The 16124-nt window shown below is 36.6% G+C and overlaps 1 protein-coding gene across 4 annotated transcripts in view; it reads right to left on the reverse strand.

The window, feature by feature from the left end:
* Positions 1-140: 140 nt before the first annotated feature.
* The window catches only part of USP34 (ubiquitin specific peptidase 34), a 247719-nt gene continuing 231735 nt past the window's right edge, over positions 141-16124 (reverse strand). For 3 of the 4 annotated variants that reach the window (XM_045077883.1, XM_045077881.1, XM_045077884.1), the window contains 8 exons: positions 15293-15397; positions 15052-15176; positions 13929-14052; positions 5522-5601; positions 3134-3274; positions 2881-3024; positions 1500-1659; positions 141-1308 (listed from right to left, as the gene is read on the reverse strand). In XM_045077883.1, coding sequence (XP_044933818.1) covers positions 701-1308; positions 1500-1659; positions 2881-3024; positions 3134-3274; positions 5522-5601; positions 13929-14052; positions 15052-15176; positions 15293-15397 — 1487 coding nt within the window. In that variant the 3' untranslated portion in view covers positions 141-700. The remainder of the gene's footprint in view (positions 1309-1499; positions 1660-2880; positions 3025-3133; positions 3275-5521; positions 5602-13928; positions 14053-15051; positions 15177-15292; positions 15398-16124) is intronic. The other variant, XM_045077882.1, reaches the window with a different exon arrangement.

Raw genomic sequence — 16124 nt, forward strand, 5'->3', positions numbered from 1 at the left:
CCCTCTCACTCACAGTTTTCTCATTACTTTCATCTGAGAAGACTAAAGCAATGTTAAATGTAAACAAATGAAAAGTCATCACAATTCGTTTAATTAAGTGCACAGAATAGCAATCGGTCATGTCAATAAAAATAAAACAATTATTTTTACATCAAGTGTGCTTTATTTCCTCCACAGGTATTCTGTTAAATAAAGCACCATTTATATACTGCCAGGCCACAGCTAAAGAGGATTCTTTACAGAATCAAATTTCTTGTGGTTGTTCCGTATACAAGTAAACTTAATTTTGATAATAAGAACCACAGCGATCGGAGGCAATCTGCCTCTATTTTAAGGTACAAAACTGGCACAGAGGACACCATATTATACACAGTAAAAATGCTGTAAGTTTAAATTACATTGTACAGGGCCAGGGAACCCTGTCCCTCCCAGACAGCCATAGGAAGTGAAAGCCAATACAGTGAACTCTTAATTACATAAAACATAGCCATTATCTGATTGCCCTTTAGAAAGTATACTGAAGATGCAAATTTTTTCATCTGGATTTCTGCCTGACCAAGGATTAAGCCTATAAATCTATCTTGCCATTCAAGCAGAGAGCACTGGACAAACTGAAGCACAAAAACAGAAATAAGCAAAACTTATACAAACAGCATTGGGGGGAGAGGGGACCTTAAAAGTAGACATGCTACATCTAATGTCAAGAAGCAGCTTGGTTTCCTTTGCCAGATATCCTTGTGACCACATGGATCGTAGATTCAATGGTCCTACACAGAGTATCTAAAATGTCGTGTTGCTGCATATGACTAAAAAGTCCTCTGGAATGGCCACAACTGAGTGATAAAGCAGCCTCAGGGTCCTGGGAGGGCAAAGCTTGACCATCACAGCTTCTCAAGTCAGCTAAGTCAGAGAGAACCGCAGAGAGTGAAGTAGAAGGGAACTCAGATTCTTCCTCAGCTAAGTTAGAATCCTTGGGACAGTGGAGGTCCTTAAATTCTTTACAGTCTTCAAATCTACCATCACTGGATTGCTCTTCTGCATGCTGTGACCTGATATTTGACATGTCTTCTGAAAACGAAGATGGAACTTCCATTCGATATTCTTTAACAGAACTATTTTCAGGGGAAGGAAGATCTTGTTCAGTTCCTGGATCAATGATTGAGGAGTCTCTTGTCTCATTGTCTGAAGTGCTAGTTGGGGTTAGGACCTCCCTGGTTTCTGTTTTCATGTCGCTGATACAGCTGTCTACAGTGTGCTCCTCATCACTGCTAACACGCCTTCTTTTAACAGGAGTTGCCCCTTCATCATCTGTGAAAATGAACATCATTCTCTGAAAGGAGTCATTAAGATCACAGTGAGAGTATTTGTGGGAGAGTTTTTTTTAGAATTATATGCAAGAGACCCAACTGAACCGACAGCTACAATAAAGTCAGTTATACCGAGTGTATTCTTCCCATCTCCCACCCTAAAGGTAATTAATATTAGTCCAGAAAGCTAACCTTTAGTTTTTCGTTCTTTGGCTTCTTGCTCTTGGAGTGAGTTTCTCTGCTGCAGACAAGTCCTACATTTGCTTAAAAGCTCTTGCAGAGTTGGAATGAGAGCTGGGTTTAATTGTTTGGGAGTGTGTACTGACAGGAGCAAAGCAAGTGCCCGCAGATCCTAGAAAACCCAGATGGGAACATTTCATATTCTAAAGCTAACATTTTGACACAGTTGTTTACAGTTTACCACACATTTACTTTCCCAGGAATTCATTCTGGTTGCTCAGGCAATTTTAGAGAATGCTAAAACTAGAGAGCTAGCATTAGCATATTACCGTATTTTATTGGTTCTAAGTCATTAATACCAATATTCTACGTATTATGCCACTAATAAGGTCAGACTGAAGACTCAAATAGTTTTCTGAAAATGGAAAAGGCAAAAAAAGGGATTTAAAAAATAAGCCCCGAATTATCCATGAGAAATTAAGGCCTCAATCTAGATATTACAATTCCTCAAATACACTGATTTCTGGTGTCAGTCAAACAGTAAGGTGTTTCTTAGCTCTAGAATCTAGTCTGGCATCTAAGCAACACTTGGTTATTGGGGAGACTGCTGCTGGACAGGTGCTAGCGTTCCATTACTGTATGACCTGGAGATAAAAGAAATGTCTCCCTCTTGGTGGTCTCATTGTCCTTAGCATTTAATGACATTTGCTCATGTCTTCCAAGGTAATGTAAAAGTGTGTACTACACACTTCAAAGGCATAGAGAATACATATTTTTAGAGAGTTTTCATCTATGTGATTTTCAGAGTTTGAATAATTTGAAGTTATGACAGTAAAAATATTAATTTGAAGCTATAGTAAAAATCATATTAAAGCTGAATTTAGAGTTGATTTAAGGAAAGTACTTAAGTACAGGACTATTACCTTCCACAGTTCTTACCCCCCCCTTTTTTTAAGATTTTATTTTTTTAAAAAAGATTTTATTTATTTGACAGATGGAGTGAAAGTCACTACAGTGAACTCTTAATTACATAAAACATAGCCATTATATAATTGCCCTTTAGAAAGTATACTGAAGATGCAAATTTTTTCATCTGGATTTCTGCCTGACCAAGGATTAAGCCTATAAATCTATCTATCACAAGTATGCAGAGAGGCAGGCAGAGAGCGGAGGAAGCAGGCTCCCTGCTGAGCAGAGAGCCTGATGCAGGGCTCAATCCCAGGACCCTGGGATCATGACCTGAGCCGAAGGCAGAGGCTTTAACCCACTGAGCCACCCAGGCGCCCCTAAGATTTCATTTTTAAGCAATTCTACACTCCACTTGGGGCTGAAACAATCCCAAGATCAAGAGTCACACACTCCAACTGACCTAGTCAGGTACCCCAATTCTTACCCCATTTAAAGAAGCACTTGCTTTAGAAATTTCAACTCGGTTGGTGAAATCAGATTGCAGGTTCTGATACTGATTTATCAAGTTTGTAATTAGGGTGCTGATCAAATTGGCACAGTTTGCTTCAGAGAACACTTGACCTTGAACCTGGAAAAAAAAAAGATTAAAACAAAAGTCTCCAAAAAGGCCAACGTAATGAAAATATAACCACTAACACATTGGAAATAACATATTGAGTTTCCAAAGTAGGACATACCTTTAGAAGAAAATGTGTCATGAATGTGTAGACAATGTTGTTGTTTAGAAAAGTTCTTTCATCCATCAGGATACATTTTATATATTCTGCAAAAACGGGATCTTCACACAAAAGCTTGATGCAGTTTTTTGACATTGCAGACTATAGTGGGGGAGAAGAAGTACTGATGGTTGAGCATGGAAGTAACTGCAAGGCTTACACGCACTTATGATGAACATGCAGACATTTTAAGTCCTGTTAGAGAAGCACTTTTAACTGTCTACTGAATTTTCAGTTAAGTAACTGCTCTCCCAGTAAACTAAATCTTCCGCACTTAGACTCTACCCATGAGTGTCAGAGAAAGAGACTTGTAACATCTGAAAGGCAATATAAAAAAACAGGTTTCCAAAGAAATTCAACTTGGGCATGAAGAGAAGAAACAAGGACTGGATAAAGAAGACTGACAAGTGGATGAAAATGTTTTCAGGGGACCAAATTAATGGATAATTAATAGGTAACCAAACCATATGTAGAGAAAAAAACAAATATTAAAAATTAAATTTATTCCATGAAAGGAGTTAAAACCTTAAAGCAATTGTAGTTTGGTAAATATCCTTCTCCCCCCATGAATACTGCAACGGTAAACAGCAAATTTCTTTTAATTATCTCACAAAGATAATTAGTGGGTCCCCAACAGATGGAAATTTTACTAAAATTTGGTTTTCCTGTTTTTAAATAGTCATGGCTCTTAAACACAAATAGTATGTCTTTAAGTGGATATACTCCCTAGATTATATGTATTTTAATAATCATTTATACAATGACAAAATGGACTATTTTAAAAAATAGGACAAAGTTTAGATAATAGATATAGATTATATACTTAAATATTTTATTAGAGTTAAGCATTTGGTAAGTACACTCAAGTTCACCCAAGAAACCAGGAGTCTAACACGACCAGGACCCAACTCCTCAAAGGCTTGCTGTCAGGAAGACTGGCCTTATTCTAGCAACCAGAGCCTCTGCCTGCTGCCCAGGTTTCCTGATGGCTGCTGTGACCAAGATGGCAGGGCTCTAGAAGCCTGAATAGAGTTTGGCATTGTTTTAGAGGAAGTTTTTGGAGACGGTGAATTCTTTAGAAAACAAGCCAATAAAGGGAGCAGTAAAATGCTGGAGTAGATAAAACAACAGGGAAGCAACAGACGGGCTGAGCAGAGAAACCAAAAAAACCAACTACCCAGATCAAGAAGAATGAAAAGAGCAGCAGCAGTGGCAGAGGGAAAAAGCAGAGGTCTGCTCCAGTTAACTGACCACTCAGCTAAAAAATCAACCAGCACGTCATTTTCTCAAAGTCCCCAGTGTACTAAATAAGGCCCTGGGATCAACATAAATTAGTTCAAAGATTCCTACTATAGAAAACAAAGTGACATTTCTTTAGGGGCTAGAGAGGATTCCATTTCTATACTTGAGAAGTTCACAGTTTGAAACAAGAAGAGAGAGAAACAACCATCCCAACACCATTTCACACATGTCTACAAGGAGAAGAAACTGCATTACAGCCTAGGCAGTTGGCTGTACCAGAGGCATAAAATGTTTCCGTGTTTCAGATACTAGAATTTGAGTAAAGTTTAAGCCAAAGTAAAGTGAATACAACTCTCTTCCTCTGGGGATGGGGGGCTGCAACCAAGCACAAAACCAGTAGTTGTTGTGGGTTTTTTGTTTTGTTTTTTTTTTCTGGGTCTAAAGAAAGTGGGGATCCTTTATGCCTGATCCAAGGAATGAGCCAAATCTTAGGACCAATCTGCTTTCCCCCTTCATGTTCCTGCCATTCTCCCCCGCCAATTAAACAAGCATTACTGAGATGCCCACTTTAAAGAGTTGGCTTTTAGATACCTCAGGTAGGTAGGATGCGTTGTTTCTTGACCTCAGTGAGACTGCGGACAAGAACAAGTGCGTCAGACTCTTGAAAACCTCTCCAAAGTAACAGGGAAGAAGTAAAGGACAGACTGATGAAACTGTTTCTGCCAAATTTTGAGAAGGGTGGAGGGGAGCAAAAGAGAGATGGGGCAGGTGAGGGGGAACAAGAAGTGGAACGTGCCTTCTTCTCCTAAATACCTCCCTGTTTTGTTGGACTTTCAGCATGACTGTTTATAGTGATCAATACATTACAAATTCAATAGCTCATTTGAAACATCCTCTGTGGTACAAATCTATTGAAATAAAAACCTCAAAGGGCAACTTGATGCCCAATACTCAATAGCTATTATTTCCATTAATCATACTTTTATCTACCAAGATTCTAAAACATCTCTAATTTCCAGTTTGTGTTCAACCCATTGTTTCTAAAATTACTGACCAAATGGTCAGATGAGATGAAAGATCAAATCATCTAAAACTCATTTTCTTTACCTGAGTCTGGCATAGCTCAGTCCAAAGTTTGGGGAACAGTGCAAGATGAAGTGGCAAACCTTCATAGGCAACTAGGACACCTAATATTTGAAAAGAAATCAGAATAGGTTATAATTATAAATTATACCTAAGGTGTTCAACTCTGCAGGTACAATTCTATAGGTATTCTAGTCATAACTATGCATCTTCCTACATGTTTGAGAAATACACAGAATATTTAAAGGGGAAGAATTCATTCCAGTGCTTTTACCAGTGAAATAATTTAGAATGCAGTATACTCTGACTGAATTTATTCATATTCCACACCTCATTCCCTGAAGAATGTGAGGTAACTTAAACCAATTCTGCTTTTTAAGTATTAGAACTTTACTTGGGACAATTTAATAGGGGATACTGCAAGTGGTTCTAAAAACTTTCTTAGATGAAGGTACCACTCTGCATATTAGGTAATTTTCATAGACTAGCTAAGCTTGGAGGGGAAGGAGGAACAAGGTTAAAAAGAGGATGTGGAGAATTAGAAATACTGTTCCTTCCTCTTTTACCTTGTTTATCCAAAAACAGGGAGAATTCTCTTTATGGTGGATTTACCTAAACACTGTTTTGAGTCTAACAGCTTCTAGACTTGTCCCCAAGCTCTTCTGGTTAGACCTCTCTTGGCTGTGTGTCAGTATCCTATTTGGAACCTCTACTGTTTTAACCTTTCCTCTTCCTATTCCAAATGTCAAGTATATCTCTACGAAATGTATTCCCCTTCCGTCTGCCCTCCTACCTCTCAAAGAACAGAAGTTGCTATACCACAGCTGTAAGTAAATTTCCCATTCTCCCTACTCCCTCTTCCAGTGAAATTATGATGATGGAGAGGGAGAAATATAATAAAAACTATCTTCCTCCAGGTAAGAAAAAATTATGAGTTAGACGTGAAGTCAGCAAACTTTTTCTGTAAAGGGCCAAACAGTAAATATTTCAGTCTTTGCACCAAATGATCTCTGTTGCAACTAATCAACTCTGCAGAGGTAGTAATAAAAGCAGCCAAAGGCAACACTAGATGAAGGTGTGGCTATCTTTCAATAAAATTTAAGAATACTGAAATTTGAATCACATGTAAATTTTGTGTGTCACACAATATTTAGAATAACCTAGCATTTAAAAAAAAAAACAAACATTAAAAAATATAAAAACCCTCCTTAGCATGCAGGTAAGCTCACTGATTATACAAAACCAGGCAGCATGCAGGCTATTACTGTTTGCCAACCTCTGGGTTGGACCAAGGATTCAAGAAATCTTAAGACAGGTCATATCAGTCTTCCAAGGATGCCAAAATATCCTTTTGTGGGTAAGTCTATTTATTATATTCTGTCAAGATTAATCCCTTCGTAGAGAGACCCCCTCTCCCTACCAAGGAATCTATGCACCATTCTCCTTTATCCTAACCTAATCTGACTGGGGATGGAGGCATTTACCCAACGTAAAAACACAATACATATAAGCAAACGAAGGCATGTCATCAAAATTGTTGGGTACAGGGAAGAGTTTCTATGTCCCTGCATCATAATTACCCATAAAGGTAGACCAAGGGTTGGCAAACTCGGGCTTGCAGGCCAAGTCTGGTCCACAACCTGCCTTTGTATGGCCATGTGAGCTAAGAAGGACTTTTGTATTTTTAAAAGATTGTAAACGTAAATGCATGACGCAGACCATACATATGGCCAGCAAAGTACACCCTTTGCAGAAAAAAGAGTCTGCCAACCCCTGAACTAGAGGCTGCCCTGACCTCTCAGGTGAAAGTAGACTGTACATTACAATATAAGAGTCTCTAGTCTTTACTCTTTTTCCTCAATTATTCCTCAAAGTAAAATATAATATTTATTCCTATTTTCCACAACTTCAAAAAAAAAAAAACAGCACTACCACAATAAACAAACAACCCACAGAGGATTTCTATAATCTAATATCACTGCCAAGTAATAATCCGATCCTACTATCTTTATTTTACAACAGGAGGAGGAAATAAATACATGCTGGCAATTACTGTGCTAGGTGTGTCGGATAATTACATTTAATTTTCTTACCAACTTTGGGAGGCATTGTTTCATTTTCATTTCCCCTTTTCTCAATGAAGATAGCAGATTTAGAGAGATTATGTAATCTGCTCAGGTTCATCCCAAAAGCCAGTGAGCAAAACATCTATCCCTGGTATACTTGATTGAAGCCTGTAATTTTTTCAGTAATCAGTGTTTTCCCAAACTTCAGTCATTCATATTTTTTTCATATCTGTCCATCACTGTACTGTTCTGTTTACTTAGTACTGTTCTTTAGATTCACTTATGGAAGCTAATACTACGTTAGCCTTGGGCAACAGAACATCCGGAAAGTCACAAATTTGGTATACTAGTTATGTATTTCTGTGACACAGTAAGACCCATACATATTTATGAATATAAAATTATTTTCCATGGACTATTTTATACACTACACTCTGGAAAGCACTGCCACCCATGGTGAGTCAATGATACCTCTCTCTCAACGGTCCTACCTATTTCCTCTCTGAATTGCACCTCCTTTGGAAGGAGAGCCATCCCTTCAGAGCAACACAGTTTCAGTTTCTTTCTACCATTTTCATAAAACACTGAGGATCAGGCTATCTTGGCTATGAGACTCAAGGTAGCGGTCAATGCCATCCTACTCCACACCTTCCTCCAATAACCTTCTGGGATGCCTTACTTAACTGGGTACAAAGCACAGAGAGATGCAATCAAGGCACACGTCCACGCCTTGTCCTAGTAAATAGGACAGGCAAGCCTAAGACATAAGGGCTTCTGCCCATTCAGCTTTCTTCATCCTGTGACTTCAGACATCCTCAGTTGTTTCTTACCCCAACACATCTAAAGGAACTAATATGCAATAATCAAAAACTGTCCCAAATACCTTTCCTCATTATTAATACTTTATACTGTATATGCTACTAGAGGTGTTATTAAAAATCTTCTAAAAACTGTTTTTGTAGGTAAAATGGTAATTCAGATGACTGCTGTGAGGATGAAATCTTTTTTATGTATATTTACTAGTTTAGGGTGTCTCCTATCTGAATTGTGTTCGGATTGTCTGGTTTTCTATAGGAGTGTTTAGCCCACCCAAGCATTATCCATGGAAGTGGTGGCTTTTGCCAATGGACGAAAGCCCACAACTAATACTCTACTATCGGACTGAATCAAGACATCTTAGCCAAAGAGTATCACACACTTGATTCTTCTATATCCGCTTATTCTGACTTATACCCACTAAGCAACCAACTGCTGTTTATTTGGCTTCCCATGTAGGTTACTAGAAAAAAATCTGCTGGCCCTACCATGGAATATTCAGATCCCTATATTAGTTCTTCCTCTTTGTAAATTAACAGACTGGTAATCAACTAAATCATAAATATATATATTAAGTGTAATTACTAAGTTTTAGCCAAGGATAAATGGATCTTCCCCTGGTAGACTGGTAGAAGCTGCCTTCTGATATGTGCTGAATGACTGATATATTCAGTCACCTTAAAAAGTCTTTTGGAAAACAGTTAACCAGTTGTCTTTCCAGTTAGTACTGTCTTGACATCAAAAAAGGCAAAGGATGGACCAGAGCTGTGCATTTTTATAAGCTGAATTTCTAATCTGTTTACTTTTACCAACTATCTTCATTTTTTTTAATTCTAGAGATTTTGAAGATTTCAGATTTCATGTTGCCTGCAAAAATTTCCTTTTACTATTTTTTACTTTCATTTATTAATGCATTCTGAAAACTGTCAAAAGCAGTGTTACATAGTAAAGGTGAGAGGTTTTATCTCTGAAAATGAAAATTATTTAAATTAAAAGATGAAATCTAAAAACGTCATTTAATTTTACTTGAGCATCTCAGTGTTAATTTTATACACATATGGTTCCTTAAAAAAATTATGAGAGTTTGCAGTACAGTTTCCTAGACTACTTTCTAAAAATTTTGTTTCCTCTCCCCAATACAAATGATCATTGCAAATAATATAAAATTTACAGTCATTTAGCTTAGACCTTGACCTGAAATTTTATCCATACACAGTTTAGAGTATAATCCCCTAGGTTGTGTGTGTGTGTGTGTGTGTGTGTTTTCACATGTACTAAGTGATTTTTCCTCTTGTTCTAAGACTGTGGTCACATTCTGCATATTGTTTTCCAATTTGCTTTTTCGCATGTAATCCGAAGTCATTTCCTATCTTTTTAAAGACCTCTATATAATACAAACTATTTAAAGACTGTATGATAAACTACAGATTTACTTAGCTAAGCTCCTATTGATGGACATTTTAGTTGTTTCCCATTTTTACCCAATACGAACTGAATGAAAATAAATACCCAATGTATGTTTTTGGACACTTTTTTAAGTAGAGTAGATTCTTAGATCTGGTACTGCAAGATCAAGGGCTATGAACAATCTAAACTGATAATGCTAATATGCATCCCCGAACTGACTCCATTAAAACATCTTTTCTTTCCCCAAACTGTTTAGATATACCATCAAAACTTTGTCTCATAGTTGGAAACAAAAAATGAGAGAAAAGAGAAATCATTAGTAAGGTAGGGCAACCTCTCATACAGTTACCAAACATTTACTTGTTATGTGTGAAGGAGTTGCTTGTTGATGTCCTTTACTTATTAATGATCTTTCGCATCTCACTGAATCCTAAAAACTCTTCGTATATTGCCAATACTAGCTATCTGTTAAGAATGCAAATATTTTTCCCATCAGCTGTTCTTTAATCTATGGCATTTTTCAACATGTAGTATATTCGGTTTTTATATTGCCAAAAACTTTTATTTGTTTATGGGTTTTATGTCCTGCTTAACATGGTCTTTCAAACATGGATAAGAAGGTGCTTATCCATGATTCTATATTTTTAATAGTTATTATTTTATTCTTCATAATTAAATATTTAATTCTCCTGTAATCTATTTTAGTCTAAGTGGTGGAAAGTTTCCCTTTCTTTCCTTAGACAGTTGATTCTCTCAAAACCATACCATTTCCACATGACTGACAGGTCATCTCTATTGTCTTCAAATTCCTCATGTTATATGCAAACAATGAATCATGGAACAATCCATCAAAAACTAACATAACACAATTTAAAAAAATTCCTCATGTATCCTTATGTTTGTCTATAGGCTGTTTTGTCTATGTATGTTTTTCTGCCTATATATTTCTGTATCTACATTACATAGTTTCAAACAGTAGAGTTTACTTTTATGTAAGAAAGGAGAAAAAATAAACCTGTATTTGCTGTTCTGATGCACAAAAAAGATTAAAAAGTTAATGAAAGTGGGGGGCAGGACTGTGAGTGATATGGTGTCTTTATCTTTTGCTATTTTCAATTATAAATTCATGTATGTAGTAAATCCTACTACAGTAAATTCATGTATGTAGTGTCGGAGGCAGGCCCCTGACCAGGGCGGCCTCCACCATTAAAAGATGGCGCCTGGCTAGTTGCCAGGTTAGGATTGCCTCGTGAGACTAAGCGGAATGCCCAAAGAGAAAGTAAACAGCATTGGTTGCTAGCGAAGTTGTTCGTTTAGGTGCACAGCCTGATTCGCTCCCTCCTGTACTCTGCTCGCTGATTGGTCATGTAAACGTATATAAGTGTGTAGACTTGCGGAAATAAAAGAGAGAAGATACATCTGAACTGGGGCTTCTTATTGTCCTTGCGGGTGGAGGGCGATATGTAGTAAATTAATAAAATAAAAAATCACTGATCTTTATTAAGTATTTTAGAAATTAATAGTGCCAAACCCTCTTACTACTTTTTATTAACAGCTTTTTGGGCTAAATTCTGCTATTTTTAAATTCTCAAAATACTGTAGCTTCAGACACACCATTATTTCACATGGCAGTCAGCAGCTTTATGCACTCTCCCAAAATTCTACCCCCACTTCATTGTCTTCCCTAACCGCATGCTTGACTAACCTCACTTCAAAAGTACTCCAGCCCTTACTTTACTAGTTGGTACCTGCAACCCTAATATGCAATTATTACATAATTCCTTTTTATCTCCTAACGAATCTTAAAATCTGCTCAGTACCCATATAACAATTACGACAAAGACTTGCCCTCAAAACTGGAAGTGACTTGTAATCCAAGTCTTGAGTCAATCCCACCTGTGGTCACAATATTCTGGCCCTTTGACCATCTAACCTCAAGGCTTAAATGACTAAGGACATAAACAATTTAAATTTACCTTTCCCTCTCCCTGTTGCCAGATTTAATTTCCTGAAGATATTATATAAATTAGAACTCTTTAGCAAATCTCTGCTCTTCATTTCAGTCATTAATGTGGACTTTATTTTAAGTTCTATCCTAGGTGCCTCTCCCTGTTAATAATCATTTCATCTGAAGGTGGGAGTTAACTTTAAACACTGGGGCATACTCTTTTCATTCAAATGAGGCATGAGAAAGCACTGCTTTTAGGTCTTTGTTAAAATAATGTCTAATTTTCTGCATTAATTGATATAATAACCATGAGTCCCAGGGAAGTTGGCAGAGTAGGAGGAGCTAATAAAAGTACATAAATGAATGAATTCAAGAGAAAAAGATGTAACCCTGAAAATTTTCTTTTCCTGCTTAATTTATGAAGGCTTTGGTTTCTACTCAATATAGCGACCAGTCACATCTGGCTTAAAATAAAGATTGTTTCTTAAATCACATTTCAAGTCCTCACCACTCACATATGGCTTTTGGCTATCATATTATGGATGATGAGGCAGTTGGAGAATATTTCTGTCCTCACAGAAAGTTCTACAGAATACTGCTAATGTAGAAAACTAAACACTAGGAGGCAGCATCAACAGTGCTTCATGGTTACAAGAATGTCAGTATAAAATACTATGAAAAGTTGATTCAGCTAATGTTGAAGGCTAAGTGTATGTCCTTTCCCTCCCTCCTCTCCTCCATATTTAATTTTCCTGAAACTGTTTTTGTATTGAAGAAAACAGTCCCAAAGAGGGTAGAAATTCACTATTTGATCAGAGCTGTTCAAGCAGCTCAAACAGCTTCTCACATAACTTCTGGTATGAATCACATGAACACAATTACCAAGAACTTTTCTTAAGGTCAGCATTTAATAAGTCCCCCTCCTTATCTAGGAGTAAGACTGCGTTACTAGAATTCCTGGACACTTTCTCACATTTGATCACTGCCACTGCTAGGTTTTAGTTTTTTACCAAGTGCCATGACCGAAATGTGTAATCATGAAATGGCCAATCTCAGTGTGTGCTCCCCTACCCAACCATCCCCACTTGGTAATTCAGCCACATGTGTATAAATCCAGTTAATGGTAACAGATGGAAGGAAAGATCTTTCAAATGTGAAGACACTCTAATCACTTACCAATAAGATGGGTTTTCTGAAGAGGAATTATCCCTGAGAGCTGTTACCACATCCTTCTTCGATAATGAAACCTAAGGTATGTTCACAACTTTTGCCCTACTTAAAATGGATCAAAACCTTTTCCATATAAGGAAAGGGTTGGGATTGAGGAAGAGTACAAGGGGGAGTTCTAGAGTATGGCACAATATTCTGTTTTTTGACCTGGTTGGTGGTTCCATGAGCACTTCACTTCCTATGCTCTGGAACGGAACTATAGAACACTGGGAAAGAATCCTAGGTCATCCCTAAAGAAGTAAGACTCACAGAACACACAAAGCCTGGGAACTCTGGAGGTCCTGAGATAAGGGACATGTCCTCTAAAGACCTCTCAACTAGAAAAACTCACCCAAAGGCAGCAATTCTATAGGTCTCAAGCACATTCTTGTAATTTGAGTTTTTTTTTCCTTTTATAAAATTCACTGATGATTTTATTTTCTATTTCTCCTACTTTCCTTTTCAAATTTCCTTTCTTCTCATTCACCTCTCTATTTCATGAGACTTACCTCCTATTTTACTCATATATGCACCTCTGCTTCACCCTGGCAAGCCCACTCAGTTTGCTCTAGGCATTGCCAGCTCCAAAGTACAGCTGGCACTATAGATCTCATCTTATCCTCAAGATCAGGGCTGGGATAGTCAACCTCTCTAAGCATGCCTCCCTAAGCAGAGTAGTTTTTGGTTTTTGTTTTTAAATTCTGCTGGGCAGATGGAGGAGGACTTGGGCTTCTATGTACAAAAGTGATCAGCCCTACTCCACTCCTTTATAGGCCAGCTGAAACTCTGGACAGAACTATTCAATGGAAACCAGTAAGTTGGTGTTTTCTTAATAAAAATAAAAATGTTCCCAAGAATAATTAGTATTTTTAAACAGTCACTTTAAAAAAGAAAAAAAGAATTGTCTCATTTTTGTCTCCCCTTCCTTTGTGGCTAGGGGCTTAAAATAATTCAGTGGAATTTACTGCTCATCTTTTATACTTACTCAGCTTAACTAATGTTTCAGTAAATTTTTCACAGTTGATTGCAACTCGGCATAATAGATGGATGAATTGATGATAAGAAAAGAAGTAGTCTAGCAGCATACGATCATAAACGTCATCTTTGCCCTGAAGGTTAAAGATGATAAAATGGTTGCACTTAAATTGTATAATAAATTAAAGAGCATATTTTTTGTGCAAATGTAATAAGTTTAACTAAAAAGCTGATTAAATATTTAAATTCTATAAGAACCTAGTTTTAAATTCCAAGTTTCTAGTAATGTTAAGATCTTAATTGTTACAGTTTATTTTCAGTGTGCAAATGCTATCAATTAAAATTACCCATTATTTCTATATACTTTAATCAAGTAAAATTACTGTAGGATTTTAAAATGTGACACTTTAGTTCTATAGACATCATCAAGAAGAACGGAATTAAATTTGATTTTTGAAATAGATTTCAAATGATTTCTGTAATGGCTACTACAGTGTTAATTATTTTTAATATTTTATAAGAAGTGTATTTAAGATCCAAAGATAGTGGGTAAGGGAGAGTGTAAATGAAGTGGGGTAAAGAAAGATAAAGGGGAAAAATTGTTTAAAAAAATGTTGAAACTGAGATAAATTATCTTGTGTCAATGTACCTTCTCTCCATAATTTGGAATTAGCATTATTTTAGGATATGCATTAGAGAAAAGAAGAATCCGACTACGAATGATGATAAATCTATCAATCAATGATATTAAGCCTAGGTCAAAGGATTAAAATTAAAGGGCAGTAAAAGAAGTCATTGATTATATGGCCAAATTTAAGCAATAGTAAATACCTAACTTGGCTTTTCAGGTTTAGATATATGACCCAGTTATAATTTAGCCTAGTGAGAAATACTAGTAAGACTTTCTATTCAGGTTTTTTTTTGAGGGAGGAAAAAACTTAACTACTTGTGCTTATTGTTGATTTTGCAAATACTCAACCAACATTTCAGAGCACTAAAAGGAAAAAGTCCAAATGAGTCTAATCTTCTTAGGATCCACAAAATGGTCATTTAAGTCTAATATAACTGCCAGAGGGGAAATTTCAAATTACTGTGTACTACAGAAACATGGTTTTCCTGGCATCCCAACATACCTTACTGGTTTCCACCATTGTGGGCAAGAGGCACATATTGAGTTCAGGGCGCGGAGGCCGAATATTGCTTTTCCCTCCTATTAGCTTGATATTTTCTCGACAAGGGAAATAAGGTCCAAGAGACACTAAGACATTAAAAGTGTACAATAAGAATAAATGGAAAAAATAAATCTCCATGCTTTAGTGTGCAGAAAGATTAAATGCCAACCACATTCAAGTACTGTGCTAGATGAATACGTACTTGGTATATTACTGTGATGATAAGTACAATGGTTGTGTTGTAGAAATGGAACCAGAGTATGAAGAAAGTCATGGGGACTCAAAAGCACAAGTTCCTTGAGGACATCTGAAAATAAAAACACAGTATGAGTATTAAAAAGCTGGAGGATACCTGATTTGCTTCTTTCAAACTCACAAATCCTGTTAGGGTGACTAATAGCAGTGCGGCAGGTGAAAAGGTTTATTAATGAGTCTAAAACTGTTTTAGCTGCTGACAGTGGGAGAAATTCTGTCTGATGCTCAATCAAATCTGGACCAAAGTTATTAACCAAAACACAGTCATCATTTAGAAACCAAAGTTTGAAACTATTTATTTGTATTTTATTTATTCAAGAGAAGCATTATGGAGAAGTACACTAAGGGAAATATTTAATGCATACTAATGACTGTCTTCATAAAATCAACCAAAGCAACTAAAGACAGAAATCTAAGGCTCAAAGTTCTTTGGATCTAAGACATAATCCTTAGTCTACTTTTAATGTTTCATGATGCTAGCTGGACTGATGCTCATCCCCTAATCACATAGAAGTAAAGCTCATGATGACAGGCTATTGGTAATCAGAGGTTACCAAAGTACAGGCCAGTAATTCCACAGAACATCAGGCCAATGATTGCCAAAATTGACTGTTTATACGTGACAGCCAGTTATTCATGTCATTTTAAGAACCTGGGAATAAACAGTTACAATCTCTAAAGAGACTTTTTATGGCTTCTAAACTAGTAAAAACTACAATATAAATTTAAAATAGGGGTCCTTTAACAGGCAAAATTATCACTTTATTATAAATATATAA

Source organism: Mustela putorius, unplaced genomic scaffold (assembly GCF_011764305.1).
Source record: "Mustela putorius furo isolate JIRA1106 unplaced genomic scaffold, ASM1176430v1.1 tig00000224_pilon_pilon_pilon, whole genome shotgun sequence".
Lineage (NCBI taxonomy): Eukaryota > Metazoa > Chordata > Mammalia > Carnivora > Mustelidae > Mustela > Mustela putorius.